An 18,169-nucleotide genomic window follows, 5' to 3' on the forward strand; every position below is an offset into this window, starting at 1 on the left:
ATTTTCTAATGTTTGAATGTTAGCAAGCACCAGAGTTTCCACCTGGAGCTACTCACAAAACGTCAGTATTCAGTGGGCAGGAAATTGACATTTCATGTTCATTTTACTGAAGTGAGCTCCACGAATGTATTGTACCATCCTCAAGGTCAACTTCAAATCTTTGTCTTCACAAATGATGATGATGCTAAATAATGTGTATTTGTCTGCAGATCCTGCCTGTTGCCATCATGCAGCTGAGTTCTCGTCTTGCAAAGAAGCTTGTGACCAGGTAGGAACAGACAGCACCCGCACGCACACACACACACACACACACACACACACACACACGCACACACACACACACACACACACACACACACACACACAAGCCCACTCCTCAGTCCACTATAGTCGGCTCATGAATAGAGTTTTTTGAAGAAGAGTGGTGCAAAGTTTTTTGTGTCTTGGTTCTTTGAAGTGCAGACAAGTTCTTCCTCACCCTGTTTCAATTGGGAGCAGGTGATGTCGCTCTCTCTCTCCCTCTCTCTCCAATCATGTCCTTTAGAGACAAAGACGTGAAAGATGCTTTTCTCTGGAAGCAGCAAACAGGCAGAGTTCAAACCTCATTCCTGCTTTTGAAGTGCGGGGGGGAGTGAGGGGTGAGGAGTGTCATTGGATAGAACTTATTGTACTCTTATTGGTTGACATCATCATTTTGCCAGCCAAAGAAAGACAGACCAGGGACAGAAAAGGGACATGAAATGACGGAAGAAGATGAATATAAAGTAGAGGAGAAATAGGGCGGACATCTCAAAAGAAAGAAAGTGCTGAGGGAAAAAAAGAGAGAGGAAAATGGGCTTTTAGAAGTGTGATGGCCTCAAAACACCCTTCAGAGGTTGTGGTTGAGGTCCTGAGTGTGTGGGTGGGTGATTAGGGGGTGGGTGTCAGGCACAAGTTGTAATCACCAGCCCAATTTGAGCTCTAATTTGTACCTGGTTACACCCAGAAAATGAGTGGTTCCTTTAAAAGCCCCAGTTGTAATCAGCTCAGAGAATACTGATTAAATTAATGAATCCCAGTAAACCTTTTTTTCATACTGCTGCTCTGGTACATCTTATATAACGTTAAATAAAGTTAATGTTTTTTTTCAAATCTAAGCATGTGAAGGATTGGTATTATTTACAATTTTTTTTGCCCAATTTGGGTCATTACAGGGCATAAAAATGTTAGCTGAATATCAATGAACCTTAATATCTGTTATGTTTTTATGCATTCCTTCACCATTTAATGTATTGAACTTGTACGATCTATTATACTACAACCACATTCCAAATGACTTCAAAAGTGGATTATGTTCCAGTGATATTTCATTTCTAAATTTCTGCAGTAAATTTTTAGAGCATAATGAGATTACTGATAAGAAAGATGATCAAAACTTTAAAAAAATGAGCTACAAGTTGTAAAAGTGAACTTAAATTTGTTTGGAATATGACGCTCTATTAGACAACATTTTCTAAAAGGTTCTTTGCAGCCAACAAAGGTCTGTGGGATTTCATTTCAAGTAAACACCACATGTTAATTCTACTAACTGACGAAACCTTCAAACAAAGACAAGAAATCGGTGCAATAAGCTGCTAGTGACGCCTGTTGGAACGAGAAGTTGCTGACTCTCCGGTCTTGGCGGTAAATGATTGGAAGCCCTTGCTGCACTGAAGCGGTTTTCTTCTGCATGCAGTGTTTGATGAGCCCACCGCTGTAGAAAGAGCCCGTCAGTCTGCCAGCCAGCACTTATTCACCTTTCATACAGACAAACAGAGAGTCTTACAAATGGCCCACAGGGCTCATTGGTTTTCAGAGTTGTTGCGTCGGGAGATTCCTTTGATTATCTGCCAGCAAACCATTGCTGCTTTTATTGGTGTTTTTCTGTCAGTTCAGGGGGTGTGTAGGGGCATATGGAAAAGAACCGGTCAAGTTCTTGTCAATCTGCACTGCATTCCATTGATTTAATTTGCTCCAGCAAAGAACTGTCCAAGAACACTTGATTAAATCCACATCATGAGCACCTGCTGCCTGGCCAAAAGGGAATTAACGTCCTCCAAATGGACAGTGGAGCACGAACCGAACCTCTTAGTGAAAGTGAAAGATGAACCTAGTGAAAGATGTACAAAGATTAACTTCTCCATGTACAACAAATAGCATATTAGGTTCAAAAATGTGAAATAGAAACACATTTTTACCAGTGTTGTATGTAATATAAAAGCAGTATAAGAGTTAGTTGATGAGGCAAAATGTTCCCTTTATAAACACATCCAACTGACCCAGAGCGGCACTATCATTCATTTGTTTCTCTGAGGAGGTGCATGTGTGAACGCAAATGTCCGAGTGAGACGCTCCACAGTTTCTACGGACTTTATAATGCCTGACTGCCTAGTATAAAGTATATAGAAACCCAGGAGAAGTCGATGTGTGAACACAGCAGGGAATCCCCCACTGGATTCACAGCGAGCCATCGGGGGGGGTCGATGCTTCTAACACGCGACAGATGCAAAAAAAAAAAGCAGTGACACACACATAGGAGACACGGACAAATGTCAAGAGAGTTTTTAGTGATAAGAGCTGATGACGGTGATTGGGTGCTGTAAACGATCAGGTATCCTCAGTGCTGCAAGCCTCTCCCCTAAGGTTCCTGTACCACCTCCTGAGCAGGGACTTTTTATGGGGCAAAAGTATTGCCTTGAAACTTTAAGTTCCTGGTCCCTGTAGTGGAAATGCAAAGGTTCTTAGCTCCTGGGGAAAGTTCCTGCGGTGGAAACACAACTTTAGTTCCCTGAAGAAAATTCGAAGGACCAAAAGTTCCAGGTACATTCCAGGTCAAAACGTGGCTCATGTTTGTTGTTTGGCGTAAGATTGTAATTCTTTTATAGTCTCTATGGTGATGGCAGATCATCAAAGCATCTTTGGAATTTGTTGTACGGTTTTGAGCCCCTGTTTACGTCTGAGAGTTGTGTAAGAAAAGTGAAGATCCACTAAAACAAGTAGTCCTCCCATCAGTCTGAGTGAGAGAAGCTGTGAATCTCACTTGTTTGGATTTTCATAACATCAGATTTCAGCCTGAGAATGTTGGCAGTGGCTGCACTCTCCCAGGCTCTCGTCCTGTCTGTCTCTCTGTGTGTGTGTGTGTGTGTGTGTGTGTGTGTGTGTGTGTGTGTGTGTGTGTGTGTGTGTGTGTGTGTGTGTGTGTGTGTGTGTGTGTGTGTGTGTGTGTGTGGTGGCACAACACAGACTTGTGGATGTGTGTCTAAGTGAGTGTATCTTGTGTAAGTGTCGGATCTTACTACATTATCCAACCCGTTCCCATGGCCTGAACACCTCTGTGCTGGGAAATAAAACAATATGAGGCTAAAAGTGCAACAGTCACATTTTTACTGTTTTCGTTGGTCAAAGTGAACATGATATACCGTATCTGCCGATTCTGATCAGACTCAATAAAAGAGGGAGCGGCCCCTGGTGCTGGGTGTGTTTTTCGCACAGTAAATTCCAATGTCAAAGGGATGTCGGCAAGAAAAACTGGTTTGCTGAATAACTGAATAATTTCACCCACTCAGACGTGTGAATCAGCTGCTGCAGAATACTGTTACAAAGGATTCCTGCACTTACCTGATTCCTCCAAAAAATCCACCTAAAACTGAATTGTGTGAAAAATGAGCTCCTGCCTTTGTAATTAATAGATGGAAATACAACAGTCTCCTGCTTTCATCATCCCTGTGCACACATAGAGTATGTGGATTTAAAGTGTTCTATATTTATTCTGTTTCTGTCCTGCAGCTCGCCACGATAAAGAGTGAGTCTCGTCTGAAGCACCTCCTCCAAAGGTTACCCAGTTACTGTCCAGAGTCTATGGTGAGTCTTCTGTCTGTGCACTGCAGATATTTTTATACACATATTGAGCAGGTGTGGGTGTATCCATCATATGCAGCGAGGTGAAACATCCTGACCTGGAACTCACAGTTGTGTGGTATTGCATCATATCAAGGTCCCAATGGATGAATCTTAGCTGTTCTTTTGTTTATTGTCAAGGAAGTTACAGTTTCTCTCTCAGGCTGCTTTATCGCTGGTTTTCATTAAACCGTTGAATGTCAGTAAAATTTGAATATTATACTGTGGGACAAAAACAAGCGATATAGACTTAATTTTGAACTCTGTCAAATTGTGTTCCTGTTTTATCAATATTATTGACAGAAAGAGCAACTGACATAAAACACCAGTTCATAAGAAAAATAGTATTTGTGTAGCAGAGTTAATTCCTCCACCAAGACTGATTCTCACTATGTCAAAGCAGTTTAGCATTACTTATGGACTGTAGTGGCACACCATTTTCTAATTTATCCTGCCACTGTCTCATATTGAACCAAGAACAAATTGTACACTTCTTTTATTAACATAAGAGATATCTAAATTGGTGTTTATGTTGCTGCATTGTACAGCTGTATGCAGTGCTATTTACAGCACAATTTAGTTTTTAAATGTAATCCTTATTTAATCAGTCACATTGAGATCAAGAACTCTTTTCCAAGAGAGGCCTGAGAACAAGAGACATTCACAATCAGCGACAAACAATCAAACACGAGCAACAACAAAACAACACAAAAGAAATGAATTAGTAATTAATAAATGAATACATTTGCTTTATTGCGGACTCGCACTAACGTCTATAGAGTCAGAACCCATAATTTCATCTGCAAGTGGCATGCATGCAGTTCTCTCATGTAAACTCCTCGGTCACGTGAACATGCACCCCTGCTACCGCCATCGGTTCAATTAATTCTGTGAGAAATGCTGCAAAGAAAGTGAAATATTTAAATTTTTTGCGTAATCTTGCTAGTAAACTAATTTAAACACTAATTTAAACATAACCTCCTTAACAGAGGTAAGGGAAATATACTTTATATGCATCCTGCAACTGCAGCCTCAGAGATTATTAGTAAAGAAAAAAAACTAAATTACAGAAAGTAAAATGTTTACATGGTTGGTTTCATGGTTTCGTCAGCACACTTAAAATCACATGTGGACCGTTCATGTTGATAAAAGTGATCACTGAACATCTTCAGCAAACAATCTGATGATGAAATGCAGTTTACTGGAAAACAACCAGTGCTTTTGGACAAATATCGCCTCCTTTCTTCAAGTAAGAAGAGCTTCATGTCAGGATTTTTTAAATTGTTAAATCTTTTCACTTTTCTCAACATTTTAATTGATTGTGTAGATCTTGATTTAAAAAATCTGGCATGTTTATGGAACTGCTGTGATTTGGTGCAGATCCAAACCTATTGGCTGAACGAAAATGTTTGATCCCCTTCTGGATGTTGTGGATCTTGCTGAAACCCTTTGAATGAGTCACGACAGTGTGTTTATTTATGGTTTTAATTGTTATGCAATCTTGATTGAACTGAGAGCACATGTAAAGTTCTGACGTCTTGTTGTGATGCCTGTGATTAACTCTTGGTCAACGTTAAGACAAATTTAGTTTCATCTCTCTCGGATTTATACAGGAAGTGGGTTGGTGGTTATGGTTAGCAGAATACAGCAGCACCTGGTTAAACCACACACTCACACACACACACACACACACACACACACACACACACACACACACACACACACGTGCGCACAGGCACAATCCTCCTTCCTCCCACCATAGCTAATTACAAAGCAGAGAGGCTAGCTCAGTGCGTGTCTCATCTCTCTCCAACAGTCTATTAGAACCACACCAGTAATTAGACTTAAGTGTTTTCTATCATTGAAACATGTGTCCTGTTCTTATTTAGCTAAACTGAATTCAAAAGCACTGAGAGCACATACACATACATGTAGTCACATTGGCCTGTTTTTAATTGTTGTTTGGGAATCTCTCCTTTCATTCACCCGTGGACTTGTTAAGGGCCAATTTCGAAGCTGTGTGTTGAAACTAGTATGTCTCACGAAAAGATTAACTTGTCATTCTAGAGGATGATTGTACTCGGATGTTTTTCTTATTACATTTCTTGATTCACACATGTAGGTTTTTGGAAGAATACTGGGAGGAACCGGAACATACACACAGAGGAAGCAGAGAGTAGAGTTCAAAAAGGCAAAGTCACAAAATTCCAATAGTATAAGCCGACGATTCATAAACCGGGGAATAGCCCAGCGTCAAAAACCAAGGGAGAAAACACGAGGCCATAGAGATCGATGAATACACAAGGGAACAGACAATGGCAGGAGTGTTGGAAGTTATCATTAAAACACTGGTGTTTGGGCTTTATGCTTTTTTTACTTAAACCAATTGAGCATCCTCCGAGGAAGATCATGAGGCGAGGTTAAACGCTTAAGTTTGGGTTAGTGTTTGTCTGTTACAGAAGAAAAAAGAAAAGTATATAGTGAGATTTGTATGAGCCGTGTGCACAAAGGCCCTGGCTCCCTGGACAGACATGGTTTTCTGCTTTGGCTTGTTTAAAGTGCAGCATTTTTCTTCCTGGCGTGTTTTTGCGTTTTTGGTCCCTGCTTCATCACAAATCATGTCTACGCTTCATGTACAGCCACTGTTACTTCTCAGTCTGGCCTATAAACGATGCTGACGCCTGCTGACGGGAACCTTTGTTCCCCAGCCAAGAAACACGGGGGGAGTGGTAACAGTGACGTATTAGGTTTAAACAAATGACTGTCCTTTAGAAGCATAACAGCACGGAGAGCTATGTACATTTCTCCTTCCGCCATGATGTTTTCTGTCCTTCTGCGTTTTGCCGTCCCATCAGTATATCTCTGTCCATTATACAGAGGAGACGGACAAACGTGTTGGTGACGATAAATATAATTAATGTTTGTCTGGCATTCAGACATTAAAACTTTCTGGTAAGCATGATTATCATTTTTATCCACTTTTTTCAGTGACAGATTATAGCAACTGTAAATATTACTTTACACAGTAATAAAAGTAATAATACTATTGTACTTTTCCCCTCACAGCTAATCTTCACTGGGCCTCTTCCTGCCAGCACTCACCGTTAAAACGAGATAACGACCTTATGAGGCATTTTCTAGGCACAAGCGCTGAACAACTATTAAGAACAATTTAATCAACACGAGCAAATTCAAAAAGAGATGAAAACAGACTAAATTTCATTGGCATCTTTAAATATTCATGTGATGAGTGAAAAATGTGAAAACTGAGGTATTTTAACAAAGACTACACATCCAAAACATGGCTGTGACCTGTGGGTGTTTCCACATCAAAATGCCTCTTTTAATACACTCATCATCAATTCATTTGGATTTGGATTCAAATTGGGACTTGATCCTAGAGACTTGAGATTTGGGACTTGCACCACAGTAACATTGTCCGGTATCTGGATTATGTCAAATAGTAGATGGAAAAGCAAAGTTACCCTCCTCCTCTTGTGCAATGTAACTGTGCAGCACTGCTCAGAGTAACTTTTTGTACAGTAATATGAAATGGATAAACATTTTTAAAAGATTTAAGTTGGGATGTATTGTATGACATTAACCCTTTCCTCTCCTTTGCCTTTTAGAATGAACTGTGGATGTGCATCAACTCTACTCTTCCAGGTAAAAAAACCCCAAAACATTACAACCATAAATGTCTGAATCTTCCACATGTCATTTAAGACCCCCTTCTACATCTTTACATTCAGTGTATCAAATGTGTTACGTGTAATGTGTAAACTCACAGATAAATCAGCTCAGACACAACGCAGTTCCCCTCCAGATCTTTAAAAAATGTCATCCTTTTGAAAATCCTTTTGGTTTAAGTGGCTGCAACTTTACTATTTCGATTCAGCTGATGGAAAGTGCTGTTTCAGCTAAACCCACTGTCCACTAACTGCTAGGCATCAAACAGCAGACAGACACTGTCAGAGACTGGCTGTGAAGCACAGTGAAGCATGTAGCAGCAAAAGAGCCACATGCAATGTTTCCCTCAGGCGATGGAGGTGTGGGGGGGACTGAGTCCTCAACTAAACAGAATGTACATACAGTTACTCAAAAAGGAAACACCTTTAATCTAGTAATGACATGACACATGCCATTCAGCTTGAGCTGTCTCTACTGTGTGTATCTGGTTGCATGACAAGAAATGGTACAAGTGAAGCTGTTCAGTCTGTGAGGAAAGCCGACCCAGCATCGCAGAGTGGAAAGCAGCCAGTGGCTTCAAAGTTGTAAACCCTGCCGCCTGTGCTGCAGTGGAAGAAATTGACCTGTCGGAAGCCTAAATGCCTCCATACGGGGAGGTTTTGTTGCTGTTTCCTTTTTGTACCCACTAAATACTCATGTCCAGACAGCCTCAGGACTCAGGGGAAGATTGAAGCCGTTAAGGAAAACACCTCCCTCAGATTCTCAGGCTGCAGTGAGATATCATCGATTCTCTGATGTTCACTGCATTCCAGCACCTTTTAGGGATTTACTCTGATTGTGAAACCACTTCTTACCAAACGCACCAGCTTCAATTAATGAGTCCGTCATTTCACTGAATGCCTTTCAACTACTTTTACAAAATACAGTGCACCCTGTTGGAACTCTAAATATACTGGGGGTGTAAAGGTACAAAACCTACTGTCTGGTATGTACAGTTAAGTTTTAGGGTCTATATGTAATTAGTGTAACAGGGAATACAAAGGTATAGAAGTTAACTTCATTCGGTGATAAGGGTAGAAGTTAAAGTCCTGAGTACTTGGTACTCATGGGTCGGACCACACCGATCTTTGAAATCATATTGAACTTAACTACACACCCTGGAAGTTTCCTGACTGCATAATGCGTGGTTGTGATGCTATCACAGTGACCATATTTGTCCACAGGCTGTCTCTGGCAGTCTTGTAGCAGTTCCCTGTACTGTGGGTGTCTCCAGGACACACACACACACACACACACACACACACACACACACACACCTCTCACCATATGGGCCAAACTGCTGTGGCTGGTAATTAAAAATGTCCATTAAGACGAGTTTGTCAATTTCTAATTAAAATACGTGTCTGTCGTCCGTCCATCTGGATGGAGAGGGAGAGTGCCAGGGCAGCAGATGATCTGTGGCCAACTGCCGCTGCTGCTCCTTCTCACAGGACTGTTTCAATGGACTGACTTCACTCATGTAAAGGATCATTGTAGTGGAGCTCAAACACTGTAACAGATGCCTTTGTTTAATGTTTTTTTAAATGTTATAGCTTGATGCAATCCTGGATTCTTTTAGGCTGATACGAGACCAGTATCGGCATATCAAATTTGGGTAGGATCTGATTGTGTGGAGTCTAGTTAGAGTACTGAAAATGTTCATGCTGATTGATTGAAATTCACCATCCTGTCATGACCCCTTTTGGTGAAAACTCAAAATATTCACAATGAAGGTCTTCAGGCTTTTCTGACCAAATTCGAAGTGGATATGTTCAACCCGCTTTGGGGAGGATGTCAAAGTGTAAAAGCAGTAATATCCTATCACCACTTGGTGGCACTGTGACCGTGAATCAATATTGTCATAAAGATGTATTAAGGCGAAGACTCCCATCCGCCATGTGACGTTTGTTACACATTTGAACATGTACGGCCCAGTTATACAGACCCGCTTCCAGTTCAACAAAAACTAAAAACGTTTGCCATTTAACATCATTATTGTCTTAAGATCAGACTGACAAGATTTGAAGAATAATCCAGAGACTATTTTGTCAAAGTACAAGGTATATGGAAATTGCAAAATATGCCCAGAATGGTGGAAATCCTGTTGGGTTCAGGGTATGAATCCAAGAGACTCCAACAGACTCCAATAGATGTGTCTCCTGAATTTCATACATTTAGGGCAAAGTTAAAGCAAGGGGGGTAATGGCTCAATAAATAAGAGTGTGTAATATAAATATCTATCTAAAATAAATTCTTATCACATATGGCTGAGTCTTTGGTGTTTGATTTGTATCCAGGAGTATCCAGGAAATCAGATGGCTGGGTGGGGCTGGGCTGCTGTGAGCTGGCTATCTCAGCTGAGTGTCGCAGGGAATGCAGACAGGTGAGAAAGTCCAAATAGAATATGTCCAGATTTCTTTGTGAGAATGACTGTCCCATCAGTTTTATTGATTCATGCTCAGGTCTGGTCCATCTATGCTGTGTTTTCTACTTTGTTTTCATACAAGAGTTTAACCTGCTTTGATTTTCTTTTCTTTTTCCTTATAGGCAACATCTAAAAATGACATAACAAAAGTTTGCAAAAAAGTCACAGAGGTAAGTCATACAGTAAAACCAGTTCAGTATATGCAGGTTAACCTAAAAGATTTTTAATATTCTTACCTAACCAATTCAAGTAAAGAAGCGATAAAAACACCATTCCTAATACCTGTATTTTCACAGCACTAGTGGCACTTCCAGTACCACTATTACTACTACTACTACTACTACTGCTACTAGTACTACTACTACTAGTACCACTACTGTATACTCAACAGGACTCTACAGTTTGAAGCGGTGCATCTTTCGATCCTGCAATAATAACAATCATAACCATAAACAAATGAATGGATTCAGTCAACAGAAACGGTAGAGAGCTTTACTTTGAAACGGTTCCAGGAATATTTATGTTTGTGACATAGTCGAAATAGACGAGACCCCGACTCTGTAGAAGAGCAACTAGGCTCACATTCAGGAGATGTGCCTAATTCTTCGGTCGATCTGCTCATCACTCTCTGCAGCCTTTGATATAGTCTCCTTAAGCCTTCAAAATTGCTAGGAAACAGAGAGATGGTGTTTGTACCTTTTTTTGGTTTTTAAAGAAGTTAGTTGAATAGCAGAGGCCAGTTTAACCTCAGTTTTTCTCTTCTTGTTCTAGAATTCCCTCTACAGCTGCATCACCAAAAATGAAAGTAAGTGGTTACTCATATACACAAGCTGAAGAGAGAAGAAGCAAACAGGTTCACAGACCTCATCTCTCCCTCCAGCCAACAAATAAATAAACCTCTGCGGCGCATCACCATGTTTTTACACCAGTAGATGGGCTTGTTTGTATTCTTTGTCTGCTCCTTTCTCTCTGTCTCATTCCTGCACTGTCACACACATTGCAAATACACAACATGCACAGATGCACACACACACATAGCAGAGCCATGTCATTTCTCTGGCAGAATGCATCAGCCAGAATAATACATTGTAATGAGTGTTTATCTGCTCGAGGGTCTGAGCACTGAATTCAACATACAGTCATTGGTAAAGAAAATGAAAATAATGCAGTGTGTGTACGTGTGCTTCCCCTTCAGTGGGCTCTACATGCTGCAGCTATGCAGGGCGTCACACCACCTGTAGGGAGTACTGCCAAGCCATCTTCAGGACCGACTCAACACCCACTGTGTCTCAGATCAATGCTGTCAAAGAGTATTGTCAGAGTCACAGCCCTCAGCTGCTCAGCTGTGTCAGCAACTTCACCAAGTCCTACCCCATACGCAGCCCCATAGACAGTAAGTGTATCTGCTCACTACACTGGATATTCTTTTCTACAGCAGTATTAGAATCAACTCTCAACTCTCAACAGCAGATGCATTTTATATGTCGGCAGTAGCTGGTGGGAACTCTCCTAAAGGTGTACTCCACCGAAAATCATAGACACCCCCTGTGGAGATGAAAGCGGTGCTGTGAAAAGTCTGTATCCTGCCCCCTCACAGAAAAGTTACAAGACCCAGAGTCACAGGGACATGTTGGCTTTGATATTCACAGACACCTCTGAAACCAGTTCTGCAGCATAAACCACATCTTTCCTACCCAAGTTCTTCTCCACAAGATATTCAAAAACACTTTTGTTTGTGCAGCCAATTCCTAATGGACTTGAGGCTGTGTCAGCCTGTAGTAAAACAATAGTCAGGTGCCCATGAACATCAAAACAGTTTATGTTTGCTGTTTACCATTCTTCCTGCTCATACTCAACATTAAAACATCCCCTGCCATCATGCTTCCAATGAAGGTAATTGGGAACAAAAAAGACAAAAGGCACTAAAACACTTGAACTTTGGAAGGTATCTTGGTTTAACTGGCCTCTGATTAACTTCAGATAAACTTGATTCTTTGTAGTGTTTCACAAAATCAGGATGTCAGGAATATAAATCCCAGTTCATGTGATATTATCAAAAGCCCTTAAACAGTGGAGTGATCTATTAATGCTCAATATTTCTTTCTTTTTGATATTATGTTCTCTCAATCCATCCCTAATTTTATCCATCTTTCATGCTTCACTTAACTTGGATAAGACAGTAGGACCTCAGCTTTTAGCATGAAGATGCTACTTCAGAAACCATCAAATCAAAATAATTGTTATTTATAGGAAAAAAACGTTAATTTCTAATAAAAATGGCCAAACAAGTTAAAATAGTTTCCCTACCTCAGCAAAGGTAAGGCTGAGCCTGCATCCTTAAAGGCAAAGTGTGGAAAGAAGTATAGACACACTTGACAGATTGTTACATTGAGTAGCTACTGTATATTCCACCATGTTATAGTACATTTTCCAGCAGTCCATCCATCCTTCATATCCAGGTCTGTACTGCTGTGACCGGGCAGAGGCTACCCACTGCCAGGTCGCCTGCCGGAAAATCCTTCGCACAATGAGCACAGAGCATGAGATCATGGAGGGTTTGATCGAGCAGTGTGGCTCCCAGCCCCTCCCTCAGGAACCCATGTGGCAATGCTTTCTGGGCAGCGCTAACCCTCCTCCCCCACCTGAAGAAGAGACCCCCCATCCTGCCAAAATGGACTGTGCCAAACTGCACTGCTGCTCCAAGGCCAACACCTCACTCTGCAGGTACTGCTAAGCACAACGTCCAGTAGATATATGCCATATATTCTAAGACAGGGTGAAATTAGTTTGTTTTTCTGATTGTTTTTCTCTGCTCTGCTCTGACAGGGACATGTGTCAGGAGATCAGCACTAACTGGGGCAGCCAAACGTGGCAGGACTTCGACCAGCTCTGTGAATACAACCCAGTGGAGACAGAGCTCGTCAACTGCCTGGCCGATGTCCGAGAACCCTGCCAACTGGGCTGCAAGGACCTCGCCTACTGCACCAACTTCAACAACAGGTCAGACTACTGCCATTCACCACGGTTAAACCAGAGACCATAAGTAAAGATGGACGACTGGACTGCCCCCCAAATGTGAAGCCAAAATGTCTTGATTGCCACCTGGTGGCTGCCCCCAGTAAGAGTAATAAATCCTGCCTCCTTCACAAATCCCATTTTAGGTAGTTGTTATAACACACGTCTACTAATTTTTTTGTTAAGTTTGGTTTTAATTTGTTTTTGAAACTGAATTATACGTCATAACAGACAGTTGAGAGTACTATTTCAATCACAGGTGTTAGTGGCATCTCTCGACTGCTGCTCTATCTCCCGGGTCCCTACGATGCAGATTCTGGCCTCGACATTTGCAAGCACTTATATGCAGGATATTTTCATTTAATTTCTTGATAGTGGAAGGAAGTGGAGATGCATCTGATTTCATTGTCCATATGGCCAGACGTCTTTCGTTTGTTATATATTAAAGCTGCATTTGAATTCAGTAAATGAAGAGCAGATTAACTCTATGTTTCAGTGCCGTCACTTTGTTCCAGCAGGGAGTAACAGTTGTATTGTATTATGTGTTTTTGTCAGTAAAAATAACTCAGCATTTGTAACTCAACTGTCTCTGCTTTTATCCATGACTTTCCAAATGACAAGTGAGCTACTTTACTTTCCTGAATTTCAAATTACACTTCAGCTGAGCTCTACTCTTTAGATGACAGTTCAACAATTTCAACTGGCATTTCAGCTTCTCTGCTCACATTCTGACTAACACCAACTGTGCCGCTTCACTTTACAGTTCAACTGGCATTTCAACTTCCAAATATCACTCATTTGCTTCTTTCACAGAATAACTGACATTCATTTACATGTAAAACTTCAGTATTAACCAACCTTTCAACTGCAGCTCTTACATGGTTATGGAATTCAGACTTGATACTGAAATTTCAAATGCTCTCAGCTCAACACACAATATTTACCATGCACAAAATACATATCTGTTTTCAGTTTTTCTTTAGTTTTTATATTTGTAATATTTTAACCATACTTGTGAACATCTGTGCAAATGCAACAGGACAAGGAGAAACAAAGAAACACTGCAAAAACAAAAGACAGATTTATATTGCACCCAGAGTGACTGTGGAGTTATCAGGACCACAGCATGTTTTACACTGTCTACAGATGGGGCCAAAGGCCAAATGGAACGGCTTCAAAGGCTTCGCCAGGAAGTCACAGTAATACACACACATCAAAACAAACTCAAATACACTTCACACATACACACAGCAGCCTGCTGATTACCTGGTGAGCGAGGCAACTGCAAATGCTCACAGAGTGTTCTAATGGTGGGATCTGAGGTGGATTTTTTCAGGAAAGGTTCAACGAGAGAAGACATTTTTAAGACAATATCCAGGCATAAAGAGAACACTTGAATGAGGTTTACACTTAAATATAAACAAATCAACTGCAAAGGTATTTGGACCGACAAACCCACTGTGTAAAAAGTACTGATATTTGTCTGTCATGGAGAGAAATACATGATGTAGACAATATCTCACCATACTGCACATGCAATGATAATGCTCTTTAAATATTTCAATGCTTTGTTCAAAGTGAATTTGAAGCTTTTTACATTTGTGTTGTTTTTCACAAAGAAGAGCATACGACAAATTGTGGTTTTGGATCATGATGGCATGGATCCCATGCTGTGGCATTGTGGGACTTGAGGTTCAGGCAAACAAACTGTGTCAAAGTTTCTCCGAGTTTCCTTTGATGGGCTCCAGAAGATCCTTGTATGGCTTCCTCCTCCCCTGAGGGGTTCAAACGCTCAATGTGTAGCCTTGAGCAGCATGGAATACAAACACTGGCCAGGAGGTGGTTTTTCAGGGTGAAGTGCATGTGGCTAAGACATGTTTGTGTATGTGTGTCTGTCTATTTCTGTGCGGGTGTAAGACAAAGAAAAGCTCTTGAACCTTAATATTCGACACAGATCTATCATGCCAGTCCTGATTAAGAGCTTTGTCTCCAAAATGGTTTGGTTGACACAAACCAACAAGTAACTCACTCACGTTCTCATTAATTAGATGTTTCATTTGTTTTTTTATTGAATTCACATTGAGCCCATCTGTCCCCAATGGGGATAATGAAACTTTGCAATGTTCTTTGACAGAGCATTGAAGGTATAGTCTCTCTACATCTCTGTGGCTGTAGCTGTGTCCCAATGGGCTGCCTCTATGAAAGGAGCTCATAAAGTGAAGAAAGCCTTCTATCATAGCCTCTTCCAGTCAGAATCTCACAGTGTCCTCACAACGGTAAAGAGTAGACTATATTCCTCTTTCCTGGTTTATCTTCCTTGAATGCAATTATCCATTACTCAACACAGGACATATCCTTAGGGAGCTAATCTGAATAAGAAGAATCAGCTGATAGCCCCCATTTAGTTGTTGTTTGAGAGGAAAACCACCATTTACCAATTTGGGGTTGAATAAAGTTAAGGATCCAGGGTCTGTCTGTCTGTCTGTCTCTCTCACACGCATACACACACACACACAGACAAACAAACACACACAGAGAGAGAGTTGCAAGAAGATAAACAAAGCAGCCACTCATAAGGAGCAAATGGAATGATGGAACCACACCCAGAACTTCTGCCTGGAACCTTCTCCCTGTAAACCACCAATTAGCTGACTCACTTGAGACCAAACCCACTAATCAGACATGAAACACACTTCCTGGTGTAGTGGAAGAGGAAAACAACCCTCACATTATCCAGAGGGACTTGAGCTCCCTCTGCATGGCTACAAGGCTACAGCTGTCAGCATGCTTTGTTCTGACCAAAGCCAGTTGCAAGTGTTGAGATATTAAGCTCATGGGTTTTGTTCCTCAGCGCACACCTCTCTATAATCCCTATCTTGTTTTGTAAAATTGTGCCGAAGAGTTTTTTTTAACTTTTAAAGTGCAAACAAATGTTAATTTCACCTCAAGTTCTTGTAAACATAACTCTGTGTGTCTCTGTCCGCAGGCCCACGGAGCTGTTCCGCAGCTGTAACGTCCAGTCAGACCAGGGCGCCATGAACGACATCAAGCTGTGGTCCAATGGAACGATCAAGATGCCGTTCATGAACATCCCCGTGCTGGACATCAGGAAGTGTCTCCCGGACATGTGGAAGGCCGTAGCCTGTTCCCTGCAGATCAAACCCTGCCACAGCAAGTTCAGAGGGAGTGTCATATGCAAGTAGGTCTACTACCATTCAACATGCATTCTACACTCTACTTAAATGGATGTAGACAGTAAAAGGGCTGTATTTATATGGAGCCTTTCTAGTCTCATCAACCACTCAACATGCTTTACACTGCAAGCCACATTCACCCATTCAAACACACATTCATACAGCACCACTGTCCTTTTATTTTTTGTATCACACATTCACACTCTGCACAACCGTCAGTGGCAAGTTTGGGTTCAGTGTCTTGCCCAAGGACACTGATCGGGGCTCTAACCAGTTACCAGCTGGTTAATCAGCCAGCCGCTCATTATTGTTCATATAACAAAAACTCTCAAGTGGCCATGGCCTTCATTTACCTAAGTGTCAGAGAGAACTAGACCTATGGCTTGTATTAGGAACAGTCTTTTATTTCTATGTCAAAACAAGAGCCTCTTACTGGCAGCAGCAACAATAATAATAATAATAAATTCTAAGTAATTATTGCAATAGTGAATAGGGCTGCTCACATTATGAAATGTGAGCAGCCCTATTCAGTGCAGTGGCTCTGGTGATATAACTCCTATTACTTGTCCTCTTTGTCTCAACTGTGCTTTATTTTTGTCTTTAATTTCTCATGTTTACTTAGTTACAGGTTCAATACAGCCTTTGCTCTGTCATTATTTTCTTCATCACATCACTGCACAGTATAAAGTCATGTAAACAACAGATGAGAGCATGAATTTATCTGTCTTTCATTTACCCTACTTTCAGGACCTGCTCTGTCGTGCCTGGAGTGTGTGCATACGTGTGTGTGGGTGTGAGTTCGCTTCAGCCCTTAGGCTACGGCGTATATATGTCTTGTTCAGTCATTTGTCAGACGTAGCCTTCCTCTCAGGTTTTAATCATCCACTTGTCTTGAATGACATTACACCATCACACATCCAGCCACGGGGCGCGTGTGTTGGGAGAGCCTCTTTCTTTTGCACCCAGTCTACCTTACAAACCCTAACTTATCATAAAAGGACACGTTATGTTAATCAGTGTTATACTGTACATTCAGGTTCACTCTGTTCTTATGTTCTGCTAACGTTGCTCTGTCCTCAGGTCAGACTGTGTGGACATCCTGACCCAGTGTGGGGACAGGAAACGTTTCCATGAAGGACAAACACCAGAGAGGATCTGTGAACTGCTGTCACCCATTGATGACCCTGAACGCTGCATCCCGCTCCACAGATACCTCAGTGAGTCACCACAGTGCAGGACATGTTTTTCAGACCTGAAATGTCTGTGAGTCTCACAGTGTAAAGCAGCAGTATTTCTTTCCCTGCAGAAGGACTCAGTTATAGATGGAAATACCATGCAAGGGTGTTACTAGGAAAGAACTAGGCATTAAAACATTTCTATTAGCGCTTCTTTATCCATACTGCTCTTAGTCCTTGGCTCATGCTCATTCAGCCTGATCTGTAAGTAAATTGATATGCGGCCACTAGAGGGCAGTGGAACACAGAAGCTGAGAAGCTGACAGACACAACACTTCATCTTAAAAAGACAAATTGTTGAATGTTGAATTTACAAAAAAATAACAATTTGTACATTCAACAGACACATGATAAAACATTATCATATCCTTTTAATTGTGACTCTGGCCACCTGACAAGGATCGGTTCACCGCTTTTGATTGACACATCATGTGATGGTTCATATAAAAAGCTTATCGTGAAATATCTGAACATCTAAAGGATTGCATTTACAATTTGATTCTGACATTCACGGTCTCCTCAGTTTGAATTGTGACACCTGCAAAACAATAATAATAAATTCCATCTGCCTCAACATCAGCACACAACCAAAAGGAGAACATTCTGATTTAAGCAGTATGTTCACAATCTTAATTCAGCATGTTAGCATGCTGACA

At 41.2% G+C, this 18,169-nt stretch overlaps 1 protein-coding gene across 1 annotated transcript in view; it reads left to right on the forward strand.

Annotated features, from left to right (window-relative positions):
* The window catches only part of reck (reversion-inducing-cysteine-rich protein with kazal motifs), a 70,118-nt gene that overhangs the window by 18,924 nt on the left and 33,025 nt on the right, over nucleotides 1-18,169 (forward strand). The window contains exons 2-12 of the mRNA XM_035142315.2: nucleotides 210-268; nucleotides 3,805-3,879; nucleotides 7,545-7,581; nucleotides 9,942-10,027; nucleotides 10,192-10,239; nucleotides 10,841-10,874; nucleotides 11,265-11,462; nucleotides 12,529-12,793; nucleotides 12,896-13,069; nucleotides 16,071-16,283; nucleotides 17,359-17,495. Coding sequence (XP_034998206.1) covers nucleotides 210-268; nucleotides 3,805-3,879; nucleotides 7,545-7,581; nucleotides 9,942-10,027; nucleotides 10,192-10,239; nucleotides 10,841-10,874; nucleotides 11,265-11,462; nucleotides 12,529-12,793; nucleotides 12,896-13,069; nucleotides 16,071-16,283; nucleotides 17,359-17,495 — 1,326 coding nt within the window. The remainder of the gene's footprint in view (nucleotides 1-209; nucleotides 269-3,804; nucleotides 3,880-7,544; nucleotides 7,582-9,941; nucleotides 10,028-10,191; nucleotides 10,240-10,840; nucleotides 10,875-11,264; nucleotides 11,463-12,528; nucleotides 12,794-12,895; nucleotides 13,070-16,070; nucleotides 16,284-17,358; nucleotides 17,496-18,169) is intronic.

Source organism: Hippoglossus stenolepis, chromosome 19 (assembly GCF_022539355.2).
Source record: "Hippoglossus stenolepis isolate QCI-W04-F060 chromosome 19, HSTE1.2, whole genome shotgun sequence".
Lineage (NCBI taxonomy): Eukaryota > Metazoa > Chordata > Actinopteri > Pleuronectiformes > Pleuronectidae > Hippoglossus > Hippoglossus stenolepis.